Source organism: Martes martes (genome assembly GCF_963455335.1).
Source record: "Martes martes genome assembly, chromosome: 2".
Lineage (NCBI taxonomy): Eukaryota > Metazoa > Chordata > Mammalia > Carnivora > Mustelidae > Martes > Martes martes.
Genome location: NC_137889.1, coordinates 45,829,859 through 45,855,836, shown reverse-complemented (window position 1 = coordinate 45,855,836; position 25,978 = coordinate 45,829,859). Strand labels below are relative to the sequence as shown.

The 25,978-nt window shown below is 38.9% G+C and overlaps 1 protein-coding gene across 2 annotated transcripts in view; it reads right to left on the bottom strand.

The window, feature by feature from the left end:
• The window catches only part of XPO7 (exportin 7), a 90,170-nt gene that overhangs the window by 21,265 nt on the left and 42,927 nt on the right, over nt 1-25,978 (bottom strand). Inside the window, exons 2-11 of one of the 2 annotated variants that reach the window (XM_080796506.1) lie at nt 17,181-17,327; nt 14,845-14,938; nt 14,126-14,292; nt 12,815-12,880; nt 10,236-10,340; nt 8,710-8,875; nt 8,048-8,121; nt 6,222-6,341; nt 2,762-2,908; nt 1,423-1,595 (exon numbers count right to left, since the gene is read on the bottom strand). In XM_080796506.1, the coding sequence (XP_080652632.1) occupies nt 1,423-1,595; nt 2,762-2,908; nt 6,222-6,341; nt 8,048-8,121; nt 8,710-8,875; nt 10,236-10,340; nt 12,815-12,880; nt 14,126-14,292; nt 14,845-14,938; nt 17,181-17,327 (1,259 nt within the window). Of the gene's footprint in view, nt 1-1,422; nt 1,596-2,761; nt 2,909-6,221; nt 6,342-8,047; nt 8,122-8,709; nt 8,876-10,235; nt 10,341-12,787; nt 12,881-14,125; nt 14,293-14,844; nt 14,939-17,180; nt 17,328-25,978 lie in introns of both variants that reach the window. The other variant, XM_080796505.1, reaches the window with a different exon arrangement.

Sequence of the window (25,978 nt, the reverse complement as noted above, 5' to 3'; positions counted from 1 at the left end):
ATATCCTGTCCCTGTGTGGGGCCACTGTGGCCAGAAATGTTTTGGAATTCAGAGCTCTTCAGCTTTTAAAGAGGCAATATGATGCTCCTAGCATGTGCTATGAACCCTCAATGGACTTTCTAGGGTAGCAACTACAGTATTCCTGTAGCAAAATGTTTAACCATCAGGAAGAGTCATACAAAGCATAAGTTTTCAAAAAGGCTCTAAATGGTCTCATATTAGCACATGTCAAATTTTGCCACCAAATGAGTTCTGATTCCAACTTATGAGAAAATTTAGTTTTCACTTCTTGGTTTTTAGACTCACAGAGGAGGCACTGTGAATCTATACCAGGTTCTACCTTACGTATCGGTTCCTAGACTTAAAAATCATGTTGTACTCCAAGCTCTTCTTCCGTTGCTACATCACAGTATGACAACCCAGCAGCTGCACCACTATGACCATCACAACTAGAGGTCACAGCTGTGTGTATACTATGGCCCACACACAGGGCCAGGACATAGTAATTTAATTCTTTTAATAACCTGCCCAAGAGCATACAGCTATTAACTGGCTATCCCAGCCCAGAGCCCACACCTGTAACCACTCCTCAACAACGCCTCACTGAAACCAGCTGAATCCTCAGGAACAGAAACTATGTAGCTGACAGAACAATGCTTTCCAGGGGACTTCACAAATACTTGCATTTTGAAGGGATTCAAGTCATTAACAATCGAGCCTAAAACTCTTATGACAATTTAATGCACTTGACTCTGAGCCAATTAAGATCTGATTAAAAAAAACAAAACCCAGACCTTCAGAGTCCAATTCCCCTGAAAAATAACAACAAAAAAATACAGATATGGATACAGATATACACACATACAAGAAAGGTCCCTCAAGAATAACTTCACTTTATATAGGTCATTTCTGAAAGGGTCTAACATTTCTTTAGCTATAGATTTCTGGTCCAGTTAAGTCAAGGTAGACAGAAAGCACGCATTCCTGTAACGCAATAGGCAATTAGCTGCGTAGGATTCTGCCTCTTCTAGTAAGTTCTGGATTGTGTCGTCTTAGTTATCTACTTCTTTCTTCAGGAAACTAAAGCACCTATAACTTACACCTAATTCTTACCATCTATAGCTTATAAATGTTCCTGTCATGTTGAAAAGGAATCATCGGCAAGGACAAAGAGAATACTGATGATATATCTTGGATTCAAAGAGATCGCCAAGGAGGGCAGAAAAATGGGGACATGAATGGGGATGTTGCAGAGAAAGCCTGTTCTCTCAGATTTTATGCTCCACCTGCTATTCGGCTGACATGAGGAAACGGCCGTTAACGGCATCAGCTCCAACGAGGCCCATGTCAAGTGCGCTTTCGCCAACTGGGTGTCTGACCTCTGGCAAGTCTGACACCAGGCGGCTGTCCCAGTTTCCTTACCTCAGGATGATGTGCACAGATTCCAAACGGGATGTGATATAGGCTTTGGTGACCTCAGGAGTATAAGTTTCCAGCATGTGGGGCTCTGTGGCTTTCACGTATGGCACAGAGGCTGCCAGCCGCTGCCAAAGGCTCAGGAGATAGTGCACACTATTTGGGGCAAATTCCCAGTGCTAAGGAAAACCAAAAGAGCAGGAGGCATATTTCTCATTTTTTATACACATTAGTCCCATGCCACTTGACACAAAGGATAAAGGCTTAAAAAAAAAGAAAGGGATAAATGTTTATGGGCTTTGCTCTGTGCGTGACAACTCATCTAATGTGCTTATTATTATTTTGGAGATTAAGCATCTAATAAAAAGAGCTGCTCTACACTGGTTGTGTAAGCCTTCCCACAAGGAAAGCCTTGTATAAGTGGTTCTCAAACATTAGTATCCCTGAGAATCACCTGGAGAACCTGTTTGACACAGAGACACCAAGGCTCCACTCTGGATCTAGTGAAGCAGAAATTATGGGGGTAAAACACAAGCAACCTGTATTTTTCATCAAACTCCCCAGGTGATTTTGATGCAAGCCATAAAATTTGAGAACCAATGTCCTATATTACACGACTAAGAGAGGTCACTGGCTCTCTCTTGACTCTTTTGTCCATGTTCCAATCTTGTTTTTTCAGAGGGGTAAGCTAATATTATCCTTGCAATTCCCACAAGTTCTTCTAACCAAACTCCCTGCACTTCTGTAAGGCAAACGAGCAGGCTGCAATAACTACTCTGCAGGGCTGCCCTATACTTATATTTACTTTTGCCTGGCGGAGGGGGGAGGGAATACAGGCATACCTTGGAGATATTACTACGGGTATGATTCCAGACCACTGCAATAAAGCGAGTCAAATGAGTGTGTTGGTTTCCCAGTGCACATAAGAAAGTTATGTTTCATACTACACTATCATCCAGTAACTGTACAATAGCATTATGTCTAAAACACAAAGTACATATCTTAACTAAAAAATATTTTGGTGCTAAAAATGCTAACCATCACCTGAGCTTTCAGGGAGTTGTAATCACTGACCACAGATCACCATAATAAATACGAGAAGGCCTGAAATATCGTGAGAATTGTCAAAATGCAACACAGACGTGAAGCGAGCAAGTGCTATTGGAAAAATGGCACCGACATACTCGCTTAATGCAGGGTTGCCACAAACATTCAACTTGTAAAGAACGCAGGATCCATGAAGTACAATAAAATGAGGTATGCCCGTATTCTTTTAAGTTCAAAACCAATGAGCAAGAGAAGAGGTTTCATTGTGCAGGAAAGAGAGAGACAAGCGAAGACAAACCTGTAGGCTGGTCACTGTGAAGTTAGCTATCAATCGGATGACCTCAGGGTAGTTTTCCACCTTTACTAATTCTCCCAGCTGATAGTTACTCTTCAATCGGGCCAGTAGTCTGCAAAACTCATGGTAATTGTTTGGGTCTGATAAGCTCTGGTGACAGCACAGGAGGAAAATAAAATGTAAAATGTGATGCACTATACTTTCAGAATGACAATGAGGATGGCATGAGGGGAAGGGAAAATCTACTTTAACTTCTCAGCTACAGGTCCTCACTTCCAATGACACATCCGCAGAATGTTCAAAAACAATTTTTTAGAAAGTCACTTTTAAAAGAGATGGTCACATCTACTATCTCATTTGTTCGTAACAATTATTCTGTGGGATGAAATTATTAGCCTTAATTGAAAGTCTGAAATGGAAGCCCAGAAGAATCACATTACTTGCTTAAAGCTGTAAAGTTGATTAGCAACAGAAAAGGGGTACAATCGAAGATACTTCTGGTCTGTTTGCTTCCCACTGATCAAAGATCATGAAATTTTCACTTTTACCTCTGTCAAATTTATCATTAAATAAGACTATACTCCTGCAGCAAAGTCATAAAAATGTTTAATTTATTTACATTATATCATCACTGCTATAACAATTTAATTCCTAGATTAGTATTTTTATATATTTTACTTTATACTTATATGAAACACTTTGGATTTATTTGCATATTACACTTATATAGGTATATTTATTGTTTTCTTATGTAGGTATTCCTCGATAAGCATACTTTATTTTGTTCACCACCACATACCTGGCACATAGTAGGTACTCTACGTATTTGTTGGATGAATAAATGCATTTTTAATAGTCTTTAATAAACGGTATTAGGAAAACTGGACAGAAACATGCAAAAAAACCAAAACTGGACCACGTTCTTAAACATACACAAAAATAAACTCAAAATGAATTAAAGACCTAAATGTGAGACTGAAACTATAAAACTCCTTGAAGAAAATGTAGGCAGTCATCTCCTGGACATTGTCCCAGCAACACTTCTCTGAATATGTCTCCACAGGCAAGGCAAACAAAGGCAAAAATAAACTACTGGGACTACACCAAAATAAAAAGCTCTTGCACAGTGAAGGAAACCATCAGCAAAATGAAAAGACAACCTACTGAATGGGAGAAGATACCTGTATATGATATAGTTTATAAGGGGTTAGGATCCAAAATATATAATATATAAACAACTCAACACCAAAAACAACCTGGTTAAAAAATGGGCAGAGGATCTGAAGAGACATTTTTCTGAAGAAGACATACAGACAGCCAACAGACACATGAAAAGATGCTTAACATCACTCATCATCAAACCACAATGAGATATCACCTTACACTTGTCAGAAAAAGACAAGAAATCCTGGGGCACCTGCCTGGCTCAGTCATTAGAGCGTGTTACTCTTTTTTTTTTTTTTTTTTTTTTTAAGAGCATGTACCCTTGATCTCAGGGTCCTGAGTTCGAACCCCACACTGGGTGTACAGCTTACTTAAAAGAACAGAACAAAACAAAAACAAAAGACCAACCCCCCCCACAAACCCTACAAACTTGACTTTAAAAGACAAGAACGAACAAGCGTTGGTGAAGATGTGGAGAAAAATGAACTCTCATGCACTGCTGGGGGGAATACGAACTGATAGAGCCACTGTGGAGAGCAGTATGGAGGTTCCTCAAAAAAATTAAAAATAAAAATACCGTGTGATTCAGTAATTCCACTACTGGGTAACTACTCAAGGAAAACAAAAACACTAATCTGAAAAGATATATGCAACCCTATGTGTATGTGGCATTATTTACAATAACCAAGATATGAAAGCAACTTAAGTGTACACTGATAGATGAATGGATAAAGAAGTGGTCTATATATATGTACCATATATATATATATACACATACACACACATATATATACACCTACACATACATATACATACAATGTATTACATTGCTCAACCATAAAAAAGACTCACATCTCGCCATTTGCGACAATGTGGATGGACCTAAGGGGTACTATATGAGTCAAAGTGAACTAAATGAGTCAAATGAAAGACAAATACCAGAGGATTTCACTTATATATAGACTCAAAAAAATAAAACAAATGAACAAATAAACAAAAAAAGCAGAGACAGACTCATAAATACAGAGAACAAACTGAGGGTAGCCAGAGGGGAGGCAATGGGCAGGATGGCCAAAAATGGATGAAGGGGAGTGGGAGCCACAGACTTTCAATTATGGAGTGAAGAAGTCATGGGGAGAAAAGGTACAGCACAGGGAATACAGTCAATGGTACTGTAATAGCGTTGTGTGGTGACAGATGGTAGCCACACTTGGCGGTGGGCATAACACAATGTACAGAGTTGTTTCACCATGTTGTACATCTGAAACTAATGTACATTCTCAGTCAACTATATTTCGGTTAAAAAAAAAGAATTATTAAAAAGAGGGACAGAACTGAGTATATTTAAAAACAAAATGCTTGTATGGTATTTCCTAGTGTAGAGAAGTGGCACTTTAAAAAAAAGTAGGTGTTGGCTGAATCTCTGGAAATGAAAAACACAAAAAGGGCAATTGAGTTATGCAATGAATACCAGATGGGCAGTATCTCCCTTCCCACCTAAAAGCAGACCTACAGGGGCGCCTGGGTGGCTCAGTGGATTAAGCCTCTGCCTTCGGCTCAGGTCATGATCCCAGGGTCCTGGGATCCAGCCCCGCATCAGGCTCTCTGCTCAGCAGGGAGCCTGCTTCCCTTCCTCTCTCTCTGGCTGCCTTTCTGCCTACCTGTGATCTCTGTCTGTCAAATAAATAAATAAAATCTTTAAAAAAAAATAAATAAAAGCAGACCTACACACTTGGGTAAATAATGTATATTAAAAAAAAAAAAATGGAAACAGAAACAAAAACCAAACTCTATATTCTTAATTTCTTGGGGGAAAAATAACCAGCTGTCTCATTTTCCTGTGTCCAAGTGGTCCTTTCCCCTAACTCCTGCATTCCTGAGGCTGGAGGATACAAATTCCTCATTTGGGTAAACACTTTCAAGAATCTGCCTACAGGACACCTGGGTGGCTCCGTCGGATAAGCCGCTCAGGTCATGATGCCAGGGTCCTGGGATCAAGTCCCGCATCAGGCTCTCTGCTCAGCAGGGAGCCTCTCCCTCTGCCTGCCGCTCCCCCTGCCTGTACTCTCTCTCTGATAAATAAATAAAACCTTAAAAAAAAAAAATCTGCTGACAGATACAGACTCATTTAAATCTTCTGAGAATGACACACTGAAGTGTTCTCTAGGATTTCTTCTAAGTGTGGCTTCTAGATGGGAGTTCCTTCTGATTCAACAGAGAGGCATATACTAATTACACACATCCACACACAACATGTATTCAAATATGTATTCAAATAGTAAATTCTCAAAAATCTTACCTGTGGGTTTTCCAGTATTCGCTTAACACCATCAACAAGATGTGAGAGAAACTTGGCCCTCTCTGCATTGTTAAACAGGGATCTTCTGACTGAGGCAATCTGTACTAAGCAGGATAGTACCTAAAAACAGGCACAACCAAACACAACTGATTAAAAAGATGATACGGCTACTCCATATTGTCTTTTCTCTCCTTCCCCTCCTAGAATATTCTTCTTTACATATGCTATTAACTGTTCTTTCAACCTCCCTACTATTACCATAGAAAGATCAAGAAGGGTACAGCTGAGGATATTGGAAACCGCTTTATTAAAAGAAAAAAAAGATCATTAGATCCAAGTTACCATAACAACTAGTTAAATTCAGTACAGAAATTCACTTAGGTATTATTCTTTGACCACCCAATGGCTTCTTTGTTTCTTTTAAGATATGTATTTAAGGCGTGCTAATACCATATAATTTGTAGGTTAAGTAAAGCTTTAGGTTTTGTTTTCTCTGCTTCACTAAGACTTTCGGCTAATCAGGCTTTGCCATAATGAAATAACCAAGTTAGATCTGTGTCCTGAAAAGAACAGGCTTTACCCTGAAAACCTTTCCCCTTTCCCCACTGTGCTAGGTATTTATACTGTCTGCCCCTCCAGATCTGTCTTCTATCCTTCTCCACACTGCTCTGTTCCCTGGGAGGCTGACTTCTTCTGTCCACTTAGAGCCAGAGCTCCCCCTCCCTCTTGCCTCCAGTAGGCTTCAACCACTGGAAAGTACTAGCAAGAGATTAAGGGCAGGAAGAAAAGAGGTACCCCCTGTAGACCCCTGGCTTTATATTATAAATGTAATATATTTATATACTGGCTGGCTGGGCCATGAACGGCAGTGTCCCTCCCTCTGCGCCCAGCCCTCCCCTAGGCCACAGCTTCAGTTCTTTCCAGGGTTTCCTTCCCTTGCCCCCTGAGGCTCCCCACTACTGCACACCCTAGAGGGTATACCTCACCTCACCACCCCTTGCTGGATTCCCTTACTGTTGCCCACATCTTTACTAATAGTCTTTTCATGAACTACCTCTTGAGTGAGCTACCTTTTCCTGAAGTAAACTTAATGATACAAACAACACTGAATTCACATTTCTACCAAAGCTAAGGTCTACATTTGGAAAAGTACCATAATAACCAAGAAAATAGCCTACTGTAGAAACACTGTGTAAAACACCCATTACTTTACTGTCTTATCTGTGTGTTTTGTACGTTAGCATTTTACATGAAATAATCTGAAATACTAGGCCAATGTCTTTCAGGACCTGGATGAATTCTGAAATCTGACAAGGTTAATTACTGCTTTAAAGGAGAAAAATGCATCATTTCCAAGAGCTCTGTAATGTTATCCAGGGTGGTATACAAATTTGCCTTCCCCTCACAGCTTCCATTTATCACTTATGTAACATGTGCCTAAAGGACCTTTAAAAATTTTCTTGGGCAGGATAATCTTCAGTTAGACAATACAAGCTGCATCCTCCCCTACCCCCTCCAACACACACACTCTAGCTTGCGGCTGTTTGAGGTACAGTATAAAGTGAGATTCAAGATGAGACAGAAGAGCTTGGCATTTGCAGCAATTTGTCACTAGACAGGAATAATTTAAAGAGAATTAAGTTAAGACTTCACTACGAGAACCTTTAGGCTACAAGCTTTACCACAAAAGGCTAAATAACTAACCCTAGCATTTGTATGCTTCACTTGGATGATTTTGTACGACAGAATGAACGAGCGTAAGGCTCATTCACCATTGCTACTTTCTGGATGTAGGTGGGGCTTTAGAAACTGTGGTCCTGACTCACCAGAGGTGAAAATGAAGGAGGGATGGAATGATACAGGTCAAAAAACAGCTGCAGAGTTGAAGAATCTAAGAACGCTGAAAAAAGACAAAGGAACCGTTACTGAGTACGTCGCTTGTTGCTAGTGACACACTTACAGCACTATGTACTGGGGGCACCTCCTCTCACAGGGTTCCTTTCAAGGGATAAGCTAAGAGGGGCTTTGGGTTTTTCTCTGTTTTTTTGTTTTGTTTTGTTTTTTAAAGCACTAAAGAACAGATTCATTCCTATGACCCTCAGAGAACTTAAGACAATCAGGGCTATGTTCAAAGCAAGAAGTTTGATTCTGAAAAACATAAAAACAAGCATAAGCACAAGTTCTTTTCTTTGGTTTCGTGTTTAAACCTAGAAATGACCTCAAAGGAGTAAGGAATCCCTAGGTGATGAATGTGAGAAGGTCAAACTCACATCTGTTAGTAACCCAGTAATTAAAAAAGTCCTCCCCAAGCTAGGAACCCCAAGTAAAGTTCCTCCAACACCCTCTTCCTCACTGTATCAAGACAAATGCTGACTTTCTAAGTTTTCTCTAAAAGCAAGCAAGGGATCTCCAGGGGTTCCTCAGACCATCCGGCAGACCCGATGTGGGGCTGAGCAGCAGTCTGTTCCCGGTGGTGCAGTACTCCTACCTGATCTCCAGCTGGTGGGAATCTGTACTGTGCACAGGTCATCTGAGGACTCATCAGTAGAAGTGCCGATGAAATCAAAGTTTAGGCAGTTATGAGTGAGTTTGAGCAGTTGCATGAGTAAGCCATGCTGACTTTCATCATTCAAGTTTAGATTCTTTCCTGAAGCCTGTAAAAATTACCACATAATGAGCCCCAAACAATCACTCCTCTCTTCTAAGCTTGCTGCCAGACTCCTGAGAAGGCTGTTAAGCCAGAAAAGGAGGGCAGTATTTGAACTCAATGAAGTGATGTTTTCCCCTGCAAAAGGGGCTGCACTTCTGTCACCTTAATGTCATTGTGAAAATCCTAGCTGCTTATTTACTATAAAAACACAAAACTGGTATTTAAAGAAATCCCCCTTTTGACACGTATGTTTTTACATGTTGTAGACATAGCGGCCACAGGGGATTCTGAAGCCATATGGGATGGGTGGTTACTCCATTTGCTGTGAGACCCTGGTTATTTCTAGATGGGGCTTGAGACCTCAGTGACTAGGCGGCTAATTGGTTTTGATGGTATCAGCCAGGAGGAGTCAATCCTCAGTTTTCTCAAAGCTTTCTCCCCTCAGGGGGTATAATAGCTGTTGCCAGGTAGCTTGCTCAACCCGAGGACTGTTTGGGAATTCTGAGGTAGAACTAGATAATTGAGGGAAAAGATGAACATCATTAACGGGGACAACATGAAGAATCTAAACTTGCTTCTAAAACTCACGACATAATGGAAAATGAGACTAAGAACAAAAAAACCGCACAAAACCCCAAACGAAACAACCCAAAATGAACAAACAGCCAGACGTTAACCCCATTTAGCTTTCTACGGGGAGATCCCTATAGACTGTTATAAACGTGTAGGACTCACAGGTGAGCATTTCTTTCCTAGTTCAACTCATTCATAAATGAACTTGAACATCCATTTTCCGTTTTAAAACAGGTAATTTCCTTATGTGGTAACTGTCTACCCCTTCAGGTTATGAAATCTAAATGGATGTTAAAAATTCAAAATCTACTTTTCCTTACAGATGCTGCTTGTTTATGTGCCGCCTGTAACTCAGCAGGGGCCAGAGGAGCCGGCCTGTTTCAGTATGCTAACAATGCAGTCAGAACCTGCTTTTAGAGCTCTAAGAATCCAAATACCATAAAGCTAACATGCTTTTATTCCATGCAGGAAGATTTTATGTGGGTATAAAAAAGCAAACAACAAAATCCCAAACTTTGTGGTAAACCAGATTCCTTGGGATACGTGTTCACTTACTGAACTTTGCTTAAGGGAAGAGCTCTGAAATAAGGCAAGCGCAATCCCCTCTCTAGTCAGTGGTCAGTGTGGCACCTTCTTCCACATCTTCAAGACCGGCGTCGTGTGAGAGATGGTAATGGTTAGAGCTGCACCAACTCTCAAGGGGTGAGCTTAGAGCTGACCTTTAACAGGTCCCAACTCATTCTCATCCTTTCAAAAGGGACTGGGAAGCAGGATCCAACCTACAATCTCACCTGTTTTAGTAAATTGCAGGAAAGTGTGAAGATATCAAATAATGATGAATCTCGGAAAGAAGAGGCTATTTTTCTGTGCTTGGTTAAAGGATGCGTGGTGTCGGCCTGTGCAAAAAGATAAACCAATTCAAGTTTTAGAATTAATTGCTAAGAAAAAATTTTCATATAGACATCAAGTAAACTAGGATTTCCAATAAAACCAACTTACATACAAAATACCTTTTTAATGTTTAAATCACTGTTAACTCGCGTATAATGAGAGGATGCAAAGGACAATAAGCTGCTAACAGTTAGCCAGGATGGGTCTATAGCTTACAGACGGAAGAAAGAAAGATGGATGAGCATCTCCACTGCAGTTTTAATTTCCTCCACATTTAGGGAGGTAAAATTGAACCAACTGCTGGCAGATACTGTTAATAATTTCTAGCATATTGTATTGTGGCTTAGTCTCAGAAACAGATAGTGGTAAGGCTTGGGAAACAATCCACCCGAGGCTAAAGTCACCACAGAATTTCCAAAGCAGTCATTAACTGAACAGCCATGAACTTCGGATGACTGACAATAGCCCATGACACTCTCTGCTTCTCTAACCTATTTTAACACACAGTGTCTATTCTAGAAGTGAGCACTCAATTGAAGGGCAGCATCAGTCTCTCACTGTTTCCTCTGTTCCTCTCTCTTCAGCCAAACGTTAAAGGTTTTTATGGTTAAGAACTCTGTTTTTTACTTCTTTAGTATGCCCTCTATTCCTGACACACAGGCACTTCAGTAAGCAGAATAAAGGGATTTCAAGGTTACCTAGGGAATTTTTAGTCCAACCACCTCCTGTAAGCTTAAATCTCTTCTCTTCTATATACCAATCAGTTCATTCAGGAGGGGACTCATCTGCTGTTGGCACGTTAAAGAACAATGCAGCAAGATTTCTGACGATCAAGTTATGGATTCCTCTTGATTTTTCTTTTTTTTTAAAGCTTTATTTACTTAAGTAATCTCTACACCCAATGTGGGGATCGAACTCATGACCCTGAGATCAAGAGTCACGTGCTCCTCTGAGCCAGCCAGGTACCCCTCCTCTTGATTTTATTTCTAAGTTCAGACAGGGCTGGTAAGGGAAATATGCTTTCTGATTTAAATCTGACAAGCGAAAAAAGAAGAGAAAACTAAGTTTTGCAGAGGTTTAAAATATCCAATTCTAGCTTCAGTGTCACTGTGTTATCATAAATGTCTTGGATAATATGACATTGCCAGCTTATAGACCATATTCCATATGTAATCGGTTATGCTGATGATAACAGAGAATAACTGCATACATTAAGTACACTACACACATTTCTATTGTTCCATTAAGAAAGACAAAATTTTGAAGTTTTAAAATATATCAATATTGGTGTACTATGCGGGGCCAAGCTTCCACGAGGAGAACATTAACCCCACAATCTCTGTCCTCAGTTAATGCGTGCTCTCGTATTACAAAGGTAACAGCGGCTCAATAAGAAGTTACTTGTTAAGAGCACAGGCTCTGGAATAAGATGATGTGGGTTCAAATTCAGATATTGTTGCCTGCTAACTGTGATACCTTAGGCAAATTATTGACCCTTATGAGCTTCAGCTTCCTCGTCTAGAAAATGGGACAGCCACAGAAACTACCTCACAGGACTAAGGCGAGAATAAAATTAGCTGCTACCAGTAAAGTGCTCAGAACAGCGCCTGTTGCACAGTAGTCACTCCGTTATTATTCTGATAATTACTGACCATAGTGGGGATCGCATGTGACAGAGAACAAAGTATGGACTCCAGAGTTTAAATAGCAAGAAGCCGATGCATTTAGAACAGTACTACCTCACAGTTAAAATTTCTCAGGGTTAATAAAAAGGTCTGTATAAATATGCGCAGTAGCAACAGTGATGCCGAAGTAATTCACAGCTGGCGACTGAAGGGTGAGATGTCACAACTAATATTAATACTGGCCTATTCAATAATTACAAAATTTTAGCTGGATACAAAAGTAAATGACTAAAATAAAAAATAATAGCCACAGCAAAAGAAAGCCACTGGTGTTTCCTCTGTAGTAACCTGTGACAAGGACTATTCAAAAAGTTATTTGGTATTTAGCAGAATGTCTTAAGCATTCTAAAAAGATGACCAGAAAAGTCTTTAATAGTAGCACATGCGAATTGAGTTTTAAATGGTTATAAATACATGGTAATTATTTAGCAGACGTTCTGTTCCACTTTTGTGATCCCCTTTTTGGAAGCATTCTCTTTCATTAGCAAAGCAGTAATTTACTAAGGTTTTGACTTAGGAATGTTGCTCTCATCTCTCACAATGAACATTAATACCAGCAAGGAGAGCTGATGGGCGGATAAAATGTTCTGGAGGCAGACGGGACCAGGATATTAAGAATGAGGTAGGCCGCACGTACAGAGGAAAATCCACTGGAACTATTGTTTCAAAGGGCATTAATCACTTACCGCAAAAGCACACAACTGCCAAAAAAGATCATCCCACACATAGCAGAAAACACCAATACTAAGAAAAAATATGGCACTTACTTCAATGAGGAAGGCTGTAGCACTTACTTGATTAATTTCATTGGTTAGCTGAGATAAAATTGTGACGCCAATGATGCAGTACTCAACACTATCCTGGTAAAAACAATGTAAGGCAGAAGTTGGTGTGTGCAGCGTGACTTTGGCAATGGCAGTGCAGCCATGCTTTCGAAATGGCAGAATCCTGTGAGGCTAGGAACTGCCGAGATAAGGCAGCAAGGAATTGTAGTTTAAAACTGTTGCTTTGCAGGACATGAAACGTAACTGCCACAGAGAAAGGCTGCTAAATCTGACTTCAAGACTGAAACCTTTTGTATTTAAAAAATAGTCATGAGCATTATACCATATCCATTATACAAAGAAAAACTGGCAAAATACATTTAAGTGACAAATGGATGCATAACGTAATTCACACAAAAAGACTACATATAACAATAAGAAAAAAAACAAAGAGCCAGATTTTTAAAATTTAATTAAGATATAAATGGGAAGTTCACAGAAAAAAAGACTAGTAGTAAATTAACATATGAAAATTTGTTCTGTCTCATTCCTAACTCAAATGCTGAGATACTAATTCTTTTTATTTATTATATTGGAAAAATAAAAAAGCTGAGCTCCCAGGGTGGAGGTACAGAAGAATAGGCAGGCACTCTTTTATTTTTTATTTATTTATTTATTTATTTTTAATATTTTATTTATTCGACAGACAGAAATCACAACTAGGCAGAGAGGCAGGCAGAGAGAGAGGAGGAAGCAGGCTCCCGGCAGAGCAGAGAGCCCAATGCGGGGCTCGATCCCAGGTCACTGGGATCATGACCTGAGCCGAAGGCAGAGGCTTTAACCCACTGAGACACCCAGGCGCCCCGGCAGGCACTCTTTTAATTGTTGTAGGGAAACAACTTTTTTTGAGGATAATTTGGAAATATCTCTGAAAGCCAAGAATACACACATCCCTTTGACTGTATAATTCTAAGGGTGGGAATTCACCCTACAAACACACTCGGAATAATCCAAGTTTGACAGGTGTATATTATGTTAGGATATTCACTGAAGTGTTTACTTAACAAAGTACAGAACCAAACTAAATGTCCACTTACAAGACATTAGTTAATTAAGCGATGGTATTTTCAGATTGGAATAGTATATGGGCTTTAGAAAAAACGGTGTTTGTCTGTGCTGACATGTAAGCATGTAAAGCCAAGCAATACTAAAGGCAAAAAAGACACAGAAGAGAACGTACAAAATAATTTCATTTTGTGTAATTTCTAAAAAGTAGATCACTATGTAAGCATATACATGTTGCTTCTCACATTCCTACTACATTACATATATACATCATACCTGTAAGAACCTTGTGACATCTGTGATTGCATTTCTGAAGACGTAGTCGTCCTTCTGACAGTCAAACCAGCCCAGTTTTGTGATTCTGGCATATAACTGAATAAGCGCTTGTGTCACAAAAGTAGCCAACTTTGGCCGAGTGGCAAGGTAGTTGAGCACATAGTTCCCTACAAAACAAAAAAATCCACGTAATAGAAAGCTCTGCCAGGGAAGGGCACACATCTTTATACCAAACATCCAAGACCCTTAAACTCTCTTAATTCTTGTTTCTGTTGTATTCCCTTAATTCTTAATGCGGTTCGGAAATGGGACTTTGAACTTAAGAATAGTAGGCTTTTTAATTCAGGATGTTATACATGTCACAAGGAAGACTGGGGAGTATGGCAGCCTTTAATCCACTCCCAGATAGTTAAGTAACATGCCTGCACAGAAATCAAAATCCTTAACAACATTTTTCTTAGTTATTAGTGGCCATAAAGACTGAGTGAAAGAAACCTCCTGACAACAAAAGGGATGATTTAAGACTTTATCTAGAAATAATTATAAAAGGTACTCTTCACTTTCAAAAGCCCTAAATTTGGGGGGAAAAAACTGGATTCTATATATTTTATATGCTTACCAATTTCAGAACATTATCAAACAAGCAATGTGAACTTAACTATTACTAGCACATCACTAAACAAACTAATTTCTTGGAAACAGATTAATTCTCTACTTACGAATATCTATGCGTTGCTCCAATGGTAGAGGGTTGTTTGTGCGTGATACAAGCTTTGTAAGGCATGTAGCTGCCAGTAACTGGGAGTAAGAGGACTGTGGAAAGACGGGGAAAAGGACTCAGAATTCAGTTTTACTGAGTTAGTCAGTCATGAGGTTTTTTATTTGGAGTTCTATGCTGAGATTCAAGAAATATTAATCAGTTCCGCCATATTCAATCCTCCACATTTTAGACGGTCTAGGAAAAATGAGTCCCACACAAAGTATATGTTCTTTGAGCTGATTTCAGTTATGAACAAGGTGCAGTATGACATGAATGGCCTGATCGAACTGACTCCAGGGCAGATTTTGCATCACTTAGAGGGGGCCCATACTGGAGGATTGTTTCAGAAAGCTATTAAGAAAACACATCTTTAGAAGATGGATCTCTTCTTTCATTTACCAAGAAATCTTCTGTCAAAAGCCTCATTATAGTGATGCTTCAAAAAGTTTCAACTCAAAATATTGCTATAGTGTACCATTACAAAGTTTAAAAAAAAAAAAAAGCAGCATTAGAGAGACCCATTACATTATGCTGTAGAGTTAATCCCTGAACTGTATGTTTACATCAGCATGGCTATCAATCAGATACAGCTTTGGAGGATGTATATGCTAGTTTTAAAGTAAATTTATAACAATTATTTATGAGAAAGAAAATCTATGCACTATGCAAGGGAATAGCATTATCATATTCTCACATGTGGATTTTATGCATTTTTAACTTTATGGAGAATAGAATATTCTGGTATTCTAATTGATCTTAATGTGTAAAAAAGAGCCGTGAGCAAATTCTTCCATGTGGCTCTATTATGATAATGTCCTCTAACAGGGACAGACTCAGGACTATTAAAACAATTTAATTAAGGGTCAAGGATAATTTCCTGTAACACTAAAAATTCTTAAGACAGGATCCACAGGCACTGCATAATGGCACCAGTTATAAAAAAGTTTATGCTTAAGAAAAAAATCTATAAAGTGATTTTGATATGTGATTTTTATTCAACACTCCTGAACATGGTTTCAACTCATTAGAGTAGTAACACAAGAGAGGCTACCCTAAATATAGAACACAGCATACAATCGTAACTATACATTACACAACATCTAAATGGTTTTTAGACATAATTCCAATAAACCTGCTCAGTCACTAAGACGTCAGCAGAGATTAAAAGGAAGATTGCACTGTAATTGTTCTTAGTACTGCACCAATCCTGTTTTACTGCAGCTTGATTTATTTACTGACTGTCAACCTGAGGCTCCAGAGTTAACAGGGTCAGAGATGATACCGTGGGGCTCCGGCGGGAGTCACCTGGAAGAGCTGGTCATGCATCTCCCTTAGCATAAAATATACAAGTGGAAGTGGGTCAATCTTAAGACTAAGGGACTGGAAAGAAATATACAACATACTACATGCAAAAACAGAACAGAGCACTGTATCATCTCTGACCAGGGCTCTGTAACCTTCCTATGCTTGGAAAGAGTTCGCTCTCTCAGCCACTAAAGGATAATTTTTAGCCAACTGAACAAACACTGTAACATTGTCAGTGAAAATGCAAATATGAAGTCATCTAGAATTTTACCCTCAAAACAAATTAACTGCTTTTGTTCTTTCCACATGTCCTTCCAGTCTGAGGTAAGAGTGCTAGCTGCTGGTCTAGTTGGGACTCTGACTCTCTCGGGCCCTTTCAGGATACCCTGGTTGGATTTTTAGCCTTCCTAAGACCTCCATCTTGCCCCCAATACTAATTTAATCAAACTATGTCTCGTTGACAGCATTATACTGATCACTGCACTGCCATTCTCAAGCTCTGAGAGGCTCTGATTCCATTTTAAAACTCTTGACTTCTTGTGGTTTTCGTTGTGGAACGTTCGCCCCAGGGCTTGAGGGCAATATGTAGCAGCTGTGGCACAGGAGGCAGCACAGCGACCACTACGGAGCTTGCACGGCGACATGGGCTATGTGAGTAAGAAGAGTCATGCGTATATAGCACTGTCTTCTTTGTAAAGGATACGAGGTGGTACTTAAGTGTGAAAAACAGAAAGAAAGTCCCAGAAATGTGATTCAAGGAAAAAAATGACAGAACACAATATATGTTCAATGAGATTTTCCTGACGAGGCTGTGTGTCCTTTTACTGTCAACCTGACAGCTAGCGATGGTGCTTTTTAAAGGTGAAATTAAGAAGGCAGAGAGGCACCTAGAAGAATTAAGGAACACAAGCTATCCCAATCCATCCTTAAACTTCGAATGTATTTTCCTAAACCTCTATTATCCTTCCGGATTTTTCAAATCTTACGTACACTTCCTCTTTCGAGGAGTAGCTGGCACTTGCTCAGGCAATCAGGGCTGTTGGTGAATTCAACCAAGGCTTTCTCTGCCTGGAGTCGAGTGGTTGTGTCTGTTGTCTCATAAAGCTGTTTGCACAGATTCTCTAGTTGGGCCAGGCTCTGGAAAAGATCAGTCAAGAAAGAAATCAGTCCAGCCTACTATTTATACACAAGGTACCGTGCACAAAATCACTAGATGAAGGTAAGTAATAATCAATGGAGAGAGACCTGCTTCTCAACTCTGAGGAGAATCTGGGTGACCTTTATCTAATAATAACCATTTATAGCTTTTTAAATTTTATATTTTAGAAGACAAAATGGTAAAACACCTAAAATACCTATACTTTTTTAGTCATTCTGTTGGAGATCAATCTCAAATGATATATTCATTTTTCCTTGCAAATACCCATCCTCCTAAGTTTTTCCTAAAGGCCTTCAAATAAAAATACAGAATTTACTTTTTGTCATCAATTTCAAAACAATACTGGAGGCACTGCTGTAAAATTAAACACATAAACATACAACATAAGTGTCACATATATCTTTAAATAATTTTAAATATTTTGCCTTTTCCTAGTAGTTATTAGCTCACAATTATGTGTGCCAATAAAGATGGCCAACCTCTATGAGAAAGCTTCAGAATGCAAGTACGCACCTTCCTCCCTGGATCTCTCATGTTTCAAGTTCAGCAGACTCTCTCCTCCTGTCGTACTTTAAACTCTTGCTTCGGTTCCAAATTTAAAGTGGAAGGGTCAAAATAAATTCAACCCTCGCATATGCTCAGACGGAGATAAGACCAGGGAAACGCCCCCAAACAAACCCTTCTCTCCAAATCTTGAACCAGTTCCAGGGAGGCAGGAAGGGGATGGGTGTGTGCTCTAGTCAAAAACCCAAAGGGATGGAAATCTACTTCCACTGAATGTGGTGTTGAAAAGCAAAGAGGAAAGAAACCAGTAAAAGTTCACTTAACTGTCACCTTTCACTGACTGGAGAGGGCAAACATCTGTTAGTCTTTAAAGGAATGGTTTGGACTTTAAGAAGAAATCTGAGCCTATTTTCTACAGTAGCAAGCAAGATTAGGTTTAAACAGTATGAGGGATCCCACTATTAGAAATGACAATTCTGACAGGAACAGAAATAATAACAACAACAACAACAATAATGATAATAATTAAACAAACTGACCTGGGTAAATAGCCTACAATTTCTTACACAGCCTGTCTGCCCAAGGCTTTTCATGATCACTTTATTATGGTGTTACTTTATAAATCACAGCTTTTGCACTAAGTAGGAAAACCCTTAGGGCAGGATACCTATTTTACTCAACCTGATTAATAAATTTCAAACATTAACCTAAAGGAAACAAGAAAGACAAATACTGATAATCTAAGATCAGCAGTCTCACTTCAGAGAGCTCCCCAACAACAGACCCAACATCCCCTACCTCCAAAACAAAATCAACCAACCACCCTTCGAAATATCTTGGGACTCTGGCCGTATGTTTAATTTGTTCCTCTCTGACTTCCAGGAGTCTCACTTAATACCTTCTTGAATTTAAAAGCACAGAGGAAACTGCACTTGTAAAAAAGTCATATCTCAGTGAAGTTCCATAAGTAGCACCTGATTTTTCATAAGCTTATGAACACAAGGAATAGAGAGGATAAGGCGAATTAATTACATATATTCCATAAATACAAGTGAAAGTGATACACTTACAATACTGGTCCAAGATCTTACTGATAAATGAATTGGTTTAATTTTAAATCCCTACGTTCCTAAGCAAGGGATTAAATCTCCTTCACAAGGTTTTGTTTCAACCTAGCAGGCTGGGTCTCCCCCACAAAATGATTCATTAAAAAAAAAAAGAAGAAAGAAAAAAATTATTTTAAAAATAGGTTAACAGTGGCACCCGGCTGGCTCTGTCGTTAGGACATGTGACTCTTGATCTCAGGGTTGTAAGTCTGAGCTCCATGCTGGGTGCACAGATTACTTTAAAAAAAAAAAAAAAAAAAAAAGGTGACACAGAAGCCATCAGCTGAAAGTCACCCTAACTAAAACTGAAAATAGCTATAAAATCTGGTATGAGGTATTGGGGAGCAGCGGCCGCCTCATAACTCCACAGCCATCACACTCTGGGAGCTTGCCAATAACCTGAACAGACACTCCCTCCAACAGTCACGCTGCTTAAGGTATAATGACTCTCCTTCAAGTCTGATCAATCAGTTCTGGCAGCACCCCCAGTGCATCTCTTGTTTATGTTTATTACAACAAAGTTGTTCACATGACGATGGCTGGGCATCTGTCACCAGTACTCCCTTACTGCTAAAACCTACACACAGGTTATGGTGGGCTTTCTCGGTGGTTGTTCTGTTTTGATCTGCTTTAATTCGGCAGACAAAAACATACTGCAGGGTAAAGTCTGTTAATGAGTTCTCAGCTCAGGAAACAGGTCTGTTTAAAAAACAAAGTAATCTGACCATTTACATAAACAGTTTGAGCAACTATAGCCCTGTTTCTGTGTTTCCAGAACGAACGGGAAACGATTTTGTTTTCCCAAACAATTAGTGAGAACATCTAAAAACCACAGGGTTAACAGTCATTTTATTTGGGAATGTTACCCATACTACCCACGGAAGGAGAGGAGAGTGATACATTCATCTTTACGCCCTTCTGGATCCTAACGCTTCTAAAACAAATCTAACAGATTATTCTGAACCACCTTTTTTGGGACCCTGATAAAACAATTTATCCTATGATTATTTGATTAGCTATTAAAAGTAGTATTTCATATTTAGGATAGCAACAACACGTCATGGCATTTCCCCCTTTTGCAAAGTAACACCTGTATTAAACCTTCTCCCACCCACCCGTCTTATTGAGGACAACTACTATGTGATGCCAGTTCAGTCACAGAAAAGCCTCCGGAGAAGAATGCCTATTTTCTATTCCTGAGACTGCCAAATGTATAATCCACAAAGAAACTTCCATCTGGTCCCACTGGAACAGAAAAGCACACTTGGGTGAAATACTTCACAAAGCTGGACTGCGATCTGCCACTAGCAAAGCACTGCTTTAGTACGAGAGATGCAAGACCAACCCCCAAACCTAGACCATGCTGATTTCAGCGTGATAGCTAAGATGAAGGTACTGAAAGAAAAGTGTCTTCACTAATATTTAGCAACAATATTATTTTACAGTCTTTTAAACTTGAATAGAGAAAATGCAGCTCATTTAGTCTCATTTCAATATAAGGTGCAACCAGTTGAGACTACAGACCTCACAATACAATGAAGAATAATAACCTAAGAGTTTCCTTTAGATTAGAGGAAAATGGAGATTGTTTCTGGATGAGATGTTATACTACTCCACAAAGCAGAATACTCGGGAACTTATTTAATTTGTAAAATACTGCTTTTTAAAAAGCCAACCAGTATGTATTTTTAAATTAGCCTCACTGCTTTAAAAAAAAAATCACTTGTAGATTTCCAATCAGGAACTAGGATACTTAATTTTAGGAAAGATTTGATAACAGTCCCAGAATGCTGAGTACTGAATAGAAAACAAACAGAACCCTTGACTGGTCAGAGCTGCAGATTGTCCACAGAGTCCATCTTTAATCTGACAGCCACCAGCACCACCCACTCAGAAACCCCCATCCTATTACAAAGTGTGAAGTGCAGGCTCCATCCAGAGACTTTCTCATGAAAAATGTGGAGTAGATGTACCAATTCAGTATCTGAATTTTCATGATCAGGATGCCTTAAAATATACAAAAAAGAATTGCTGAAAAAAATCAACCCACTTTCAACTTGCTCATAAACTACATTAATTTACATCTTCTTTAGTTGGAACTTTTCTGTGTACTAGGAAAACACTGTGTTAATTAAAGATGCATACTGAAACTGCCAGGTAAATCATTCTGAAGATCTTTAAGTAAGGTTAATAAAATTAATATACTAATTACATTTTATTATTTACCAACTCGGTAAGGCATTCTTAGTGTCAATAACGAGAACCCAATTATCATAGTAATATCTTTTAAAACTCCTAAAGATCCAGTAACAACAGTCAATTGTTAGGTTAAAAAGCAAGAGGCAAAGGTGTATGTAGTGTGTATCATTTGTGACATATGTTAGCAAATTCAAAGAAGAAAATCCAGAGGAATACAAACCAATCATCTCTGGGAGGTGAGATTATGGGAAACTGTCAACTCCTATGTTATATATTTCTGTAACTTTTGAATTTTTGACAATCATGTATTACTTGTAAGCAGGAAAGCCCCCAATAACTATACAGATAAGTATCTTTTTAAAGAACAGATTTGAGTTACATTCTTTTTTTTTTTTTTTAAAGATTTTATTTATTTGACAGAGAGAGACACAGCAAGAGAAACAAAAAACAAGCAGCGGGAGTGGCAGTGGGAGAAGCAGGCTTCCCATTGAGCAGGGAGCCTGATGTAGGGCTTGATCCCAGCACCCTGAGATCATGACCTGAACGGAAGGCAGATGCTTAACGACTGAGCCACCTAGGCACCCCTGAGCTACATTCTCTTTCTAAATTAACTTTTTAAATTAGTAACATATTACTAGTTAACAAATGATTCTGTTTGTAGTCAGAATTCATAAAACCAATTCAAAAAACCAAAAAGGCAAAAGGCTATTTTAAAAATGAATTTTTTTTTAAAAAAGATTTTATTTGACAGAGAGACAGCACAAGCAGGCAGAGTGGCAGGCAGAGGGAGAAGGAGACTCTCTGCTGAGCAGGGAGCCCAATGTGGGACTCCATCCCAGGACCCTGGAATCATGACCTAAGGGGGAAGGCAGCTGTTTAACTGACTGAGCCACCCAGGTGCCCCTAAAAATGAAATTTTTAAAAGCTATGTCTCTATTTATTACTTTTATTTTGTTCTCACCAACTGTAAATGCTGGTAATTTAAATGGCCTAAAAAGAACATTCCACAAAAGATTTCTCTTGTTTATGTTATCTAGAAGGCAATCCTTCTAGATAATGGCCAAAGCCATTATGGTTTTATATATGTATCAGCAGATATCGAAGATGTTATTTGTTACAGTAGAGTCAATGGGGGAAAGTAGCTAGCTCTCTCAGGAGAATGGTTATAAATGCAAACTACTTATTTTTTTTAAATTAATTTATTTGACAGACAGAGATTACAAGCAGGAAGAGAGTCAGGCAGAGAGAGAGAGGAGGAAGCAGGCTCCCTGCTGAGCAGAGAGACCGATGCGGGGCTCGATCCCAGGACCCTGGGATCATAACCTGAGCTGAAGGCAGAGGCTTTAAACCACTGAGCCACCCAGGCGCGCCCAAAGTACTTTTTTTTAAAAGTTAAAGAAAAGTTTACAAAGCCAGTGCACTTTACAAGATATCCAAATGGTCAATAAGCAAATGACAAGTTGGTCAATCACAATAATTGTCAGGAAATTAAATTCAAACCACATGAGATATCTATTAGAATGATTAAAATGAAAAAGCCAAGATCTAGTGCTGATTTGGATGTGAAAACAAGAAATCATGCGCTGCTAGTGGAGTCTGAATTGGTTCAAACACACTGGAAAGTTGGCCCTATCTTTTAAAGCTCAAAATATGGGTACCCTATGACTTCACTATTCCACTCCTGTGTAAGTAACCAACAGAAATTTGTGCTAAATCCACCAAAATCCCCCCCGAAAAAAAAAACAAAAACACAAAAAACATACAAGAATGTTCAAGGCAGCACCAAATGTAATTGTTCCTAAATGGAAAGCCAAATGTACTTCAACAGTAGTATGGATATATATCTCATTTTCTGCTCTGGGTGCTGGTTATACAGGCACACTCATTTTGAGACAATCCATTGAACTGTTTAATTTGTATATGTTTTTGTATGTTATGCCTCAATGAGAAGCTTTAAAAAAAGATGACTGAATGTCACAGTTTTCCATAATTCTCCAGGTATTCAGTGTCATATATTTCTTTCTGATATTCATAAAAAAAGAAGTTCATCATTATAACTGACAGGTACACTCTAGAGTTAGAATGCTGTACTTTAATATCAATTCATGCTTTTAGAACCGTAACTCAATAAATAAATACGGTAAGGTTTCTGGTTGCTTCTGGGGGACATTCTATGTCTGAGGGTGCTAAAAGGCTGAGTAAAACTTTGGTTGCAGATGCTGTGTAATGTCTACTGCCATAAAACAAGATAAAATACGTATTTCCAGCAAGTGATAATACTACGCCAGAGCTTTGCATGCATTAGATAAGGACAGCAAGTCTGCTAACATATGAGACTGCAGAATTCTACACTTAGCCTCAAAATACTAATCAATTCGAACTTGCATTAAACACGTAAGATCCTTGCACTGTGGGTAACTGGCAGCCAAAACACATGTAAACAACCTATTTCAAGAAGTAAACAGACAGATTAACTGTGCCTGGTCACTTAATGGCTTATTGACTTATAAACTTCACTCAAGTGTTTTCATTTAGCATGTCACTAAGCCCTGGTTTTGGTTCCTTCTCGTCATCACTCACAGAGCAAGGAATGAATTTGCAGTATCAGCGGAATCCTCTAAAGTACGGGTTGTAAAAAGTACTATTGCTAGCCTCAAACCCGCCCATAGACAGTGTCGTTTTTTGTCTTACAGTGTGGTTTTAAAGTTAGATGTGTGTGTGTGTGTGTGTGTGTGTGTGTGTGTGTGTGTGTGTGTGTGTGTGTATATATATATATATATATATATAGTTGCCAGTATTTCATAATGTCTGATTTAAAAAAAAAAAAAATCTGGTTTTCGAGCTTCCCAAGAAAAATTGAAGGATCTGATAATACTGGACCTGCCTTTTCTAGTGTCACTAATCAGATGACACTTGCCTTGGGCAGGTTCTTGTAATTCACCACAGTTCCTGCATGCCTTTGAGTGCTTTCTCCCTGGGCTTTAATGTAGTTTCGTCTGCTATCAGTGGCTCACTCTACCATCTCAAGGGTAAAAAGTAGTGAGCATACCACAGATTTTGGCTTAATTTTGGGTACTCTTTGCTGAATCTGTTTAAAACAACAAGAACTACATAAAACTTCGACAGAAGAGAGAGATTGAGAGTTAAAGCAATTTGGGACTGGTCTCAGTCAGTAATTAACTGTGTTACTTGGGGCAAGTTAATTTCCTGAAGTTTCTGTTTGCTCATGTGCAAAAGAAGTGGATTTTATTATTTTAAAAAGACACTCCCAGCTCTAAAATTCTGATTGTAATATACTATGCTTTCTCTTTCAGTTAAATAAGGAAATCAGATTTAAAAGTAAGCAAATATTTAAAGATAATATTAAATTTAATATTTAATTAATTAAATTAAAATTTAAATATTAAAATTAAGATAATCATGAAAACCACAGTCAGGACAAATTTTCTTAAAGAGAGAATTACACTTAAAAAATATATTTGGGCGGGGGGCGCCTGGGTGGCCCAGTGGGTTAAAGCCTCTGCCTTCAGCTCTGGTCATGACCCCAGCGTCCTGGACAGAGCCCTGCATCCAGCTCTCTGCTCAGCAGGAAGCTTGCTTCCTCCTCTCTCTCTCTGCCTGCCTCTCTGCCTACTTGTGATCTCTGTCAAATAAATAAATAAAATCTTTAAATAAATAAATAAATAAATAAATTTGGTAACACTCCCACCCATACCTCTTACATGGGAGCTTTACTCACAACTTCAGTGACCTAGCAGAACAAGGATCATTTTGGAGGGCAGGTTGAGTACAGTGTAATGACTAAGACCTTAGATGTCAGACAAATCCCCACTCCTCTATTTACTAGCGGTGGGAGTGTAAGTTATTCAAATCTTTCAAACTAGTTTTTATTTCTTTTAAGTAGAAATATTTACCTCACGAGAATGTAAAGTCAGTAAGGTACTGTATGTTGATTGTTAATGATTGAGTTTATTACTGGCTATGATCAATTACACTAGCTATTAAAAACGCCGGGGGTGCCTGGCTGGCTCTTGATCTCTGGGCTATAAGTTCAAGACCCATGTTGGGTAGTAGAGAGTACTTAAAAATAAAATATTAAAAAAATAAAACAACATTTTAGAAGCACATAGATAAATGCATATAAAAACTGCACTGTCAGGGCACCTGGGTGGCTCAGGTCATGGTCCCAGGGGGTCCTGCTGGGATGGAGCCCTGTGTCAGGCTCCCTCCTCAGTGGAGAGCCCACTTCTGTCTCTCCCCCTGTTGCTTCCCCACTTGTGCTCTCTCTCTCTAATAAATAACATAATCTTAACAACAACAACAACACAAAACCACACTGTTTCTTCTACAGGGGTTATACATGCCTTTCCCTATAAGGGTGGGTAGCTAGGAGGATTGGGGATAAGATATACAAGTGATCTTCATTATTTGTGGATTCCACATTAGTGAATTCATCTACTTGCCAAAATTTGTGACCCCAAAATCAATACCTGTAGCAATCTGGTGGTCAGTTGCAGACATACTCAGAATGGTGAAAAATCTGAGCCACTCGAGATATATTCCAGCATGGGTACAACATTCAGCTCTCCGACACTGAACAAGTGTGAGCATCCTTTTTGTGGTTTATTTAGTGCCATGCTTTTCAGTTTTGTGCTTTCTGTTGTTTATTTTTCTTCTAAGTATTTTATTATTTCGAAATTTCTAATTAAAGTATAGCTGACATATTTGAGCTTATTATTTAAAATGGTTCAAGCATAGTGCTGAAGTGCTGTCTAATGTTCCAAAGCCAAGAAGGCTGTCTGAAAATACGTGTGAAAGCT